General features: G+C 40.6%; 1 protein-coding gene across 1 annotated transcript; it reads right to left on the bottom strand.

The window, feature by feature from the left end:
* Positions 1-408: 408 nt before the first annotated feature.
* Positions 409-1,966, bottom strand: LOC107081104 (putative nuclease HARBI1). Its single transcript, XM_015369317.1, is given in 4 exon segments — positions 409-915; positions 1,016-1,127; positions 1,209-1,321; positions 1,433-1,966. Coding segments are annotated over 4 exon segments (954 nt in total). The 5' UTR covers positions 1,860-1,966; the 3' UTR covers positions 409-613.
* Between the last annotated feature and the right edge of the window lie 8 nt (positions 1,967-1,974).

The raw sequence follows: 1,974 nt of genomic DNA, 5'->3' as shown, positions 1-1,974 counted from the left end.
AATCCAAGTTTATATCTATAAATGGTCATTCTTATCTCTACACCCCAGAGTGTGGAAGAACAGCAGGAGGAAGGTCCATCAACTTCTGGTGCACAGATGGACACAGTTCAGTGATTTACAGTAAATGCCAGTTTCATTCTGAATTGTAGACTACATTCATGATGTGACTCTAATCTAATGTATTTTCAGTTGCCAGTTAAGGAGTGATATAGACTTCTTCTTAAAAAGATACAAAAAAAACAGCAAAGAACTTGTATACTTGGACCGCCAGATCCAAAAGGCAGATCTGGAAATCGACATTCTGAAACTAAAGCTAGAGGTGAGTGTATGGTCACAGGTGAATTCTAGGAAGTATTGAAACTATTTTAAAATCTTTTTCTTCTTTTTTAGCAAATGAAGAACACCATATAAATTGCTGTGATTTTTTTTATTAATTAGTTTATTTTGTGGTTGCATTTGTATGAAATAAAGAACACCATAAATTGCTGTGATTTTGTGTTTATTCATTTTTTTGTGGTGGTGGTGGATATCATGTGTATTAATCTGAGAAGACATTGCAGCATATCATATCCCGGACTACCCTTCCATCCTGGAAATCTTCAGGGTTGATGGGCTATTCCTCAGGGTCTTGTAATTGTAGGGCAGGGTGTTGCTCCCCTCTAATTATGGCAATATTATGGAGAACAACACATGCCACAATAATGTCGCAGGCCCTTTCAGGGGTTACCCTGAGGTGACGTAGGCACTGGAAACGTGCTTTCAACAGGCCTATGGTCATCTCCACCTGGGCTCTCGTCCTGCAGTGTGCCACATTAAAGCGCTGCTGTGGGCCTGGTTCAGGTTCTGGGTAAGGGGCCATAAGATTTGGTCGGCATGGGTAACCCCTATCTCCCAGCAGAAAGCCATCAATCTCTCCTGTAAGAAAGTTCACATTGCTTTAGAGCTGCATAGAAATTCCCCTGTAAGTGTTTAGTGCATACATTGAAATATGTCTAAAGGATATACATTTACTTACCCCTTTCCAGTCTGTTGCTCAGGGTTGACTCCCGATAGATTCTTGAGTCATGAACAGAGCCAGGCCACTTGGCCTCCACATTTGTAATTATATGTGCAGCATCACATATGATCTTGACAGTGCAAAGAATGAGAGATGTTACAGTATTGTGGTGTAGTCTTTGACCATTAGAAACAGTAGGCTGTCAGTGTACCTGCACATTAATACTGTGGATGGATCTCCTGTTCACATAGTCCGCTTCATTTTCAGAAGGTGCAATGATCGGAATATGTGTGCCATCGATGCATCCAACCACATTCCGAAATCCTAAAGGGAATTCTAATTATTAGGTTACTTCCAGGGGTCACAGCAAGATATTCTTAACTGAATGTAATTTATCAGGTTAGCCTCATTTAAACCGATTTATACACCACTGACCTGCAATCCTGTGAAACTCCTCTTTGATGACTCTCACTGGTTTGTGCCCAGGAAACAATACAAAAATTCTCAGAAAGCGCTTAAGAGCGAGGCACACTTTCCTTACCGCTCTGCAAACAGTAGCCTTACTAATATGTTCAGCATCCCCGATGTTATAAAGAAAACTTTCATTCGCAAAGAAACGTAAGGCAATGCAAAGAATCTGCTCAGATGTAAGAGCACGGCCACGATGGTTGATGTTTCTGATCTAAGGATGGATGAGATTCTGGATGTATCTTATTGACTGTAAAGAAAAACGGTAACGCTCAAATAAAAATGGATAGGGATATGACAAAAAATCCACTCTCCTTTCCCGACGTAAATGTAACTCCCTACAAAGTAATACAGCCTCTTCATCAACAGGATCATCCATAAAAGGACATGCCATTTCATTCCCTTTGATGCGCTCTGCGTGACTGAAATGTGTGCAATGAATACTGTATGTCCCCAAAGAATCAATGAGGTGTTTAAACACCACTTCCTCTTTAAAAAAGGGGAGGAGA

This window comes from Cyprinodon variegatus, unplaced genomic scaffold (genome assembly GCF_000732505.1).
Source record: "Cyprinodon variegatus isolate N-32 unplaced genomic scaffold, C_variegatus-1.0 Scaffold2937, whole genome shotgun sequence".
Lineage (NCBI taxonomy): Eukaryota > Metazoa > Chordata > Actinopteri > Cyprinodontiformes > Cyprinodontidae > Cyprinodon > Cyprinodon variegatus.
Note: the sequence above shows the minus strand (reverse complement) of the source record. Positions and strands in the feature narration are given on the sequence as shown.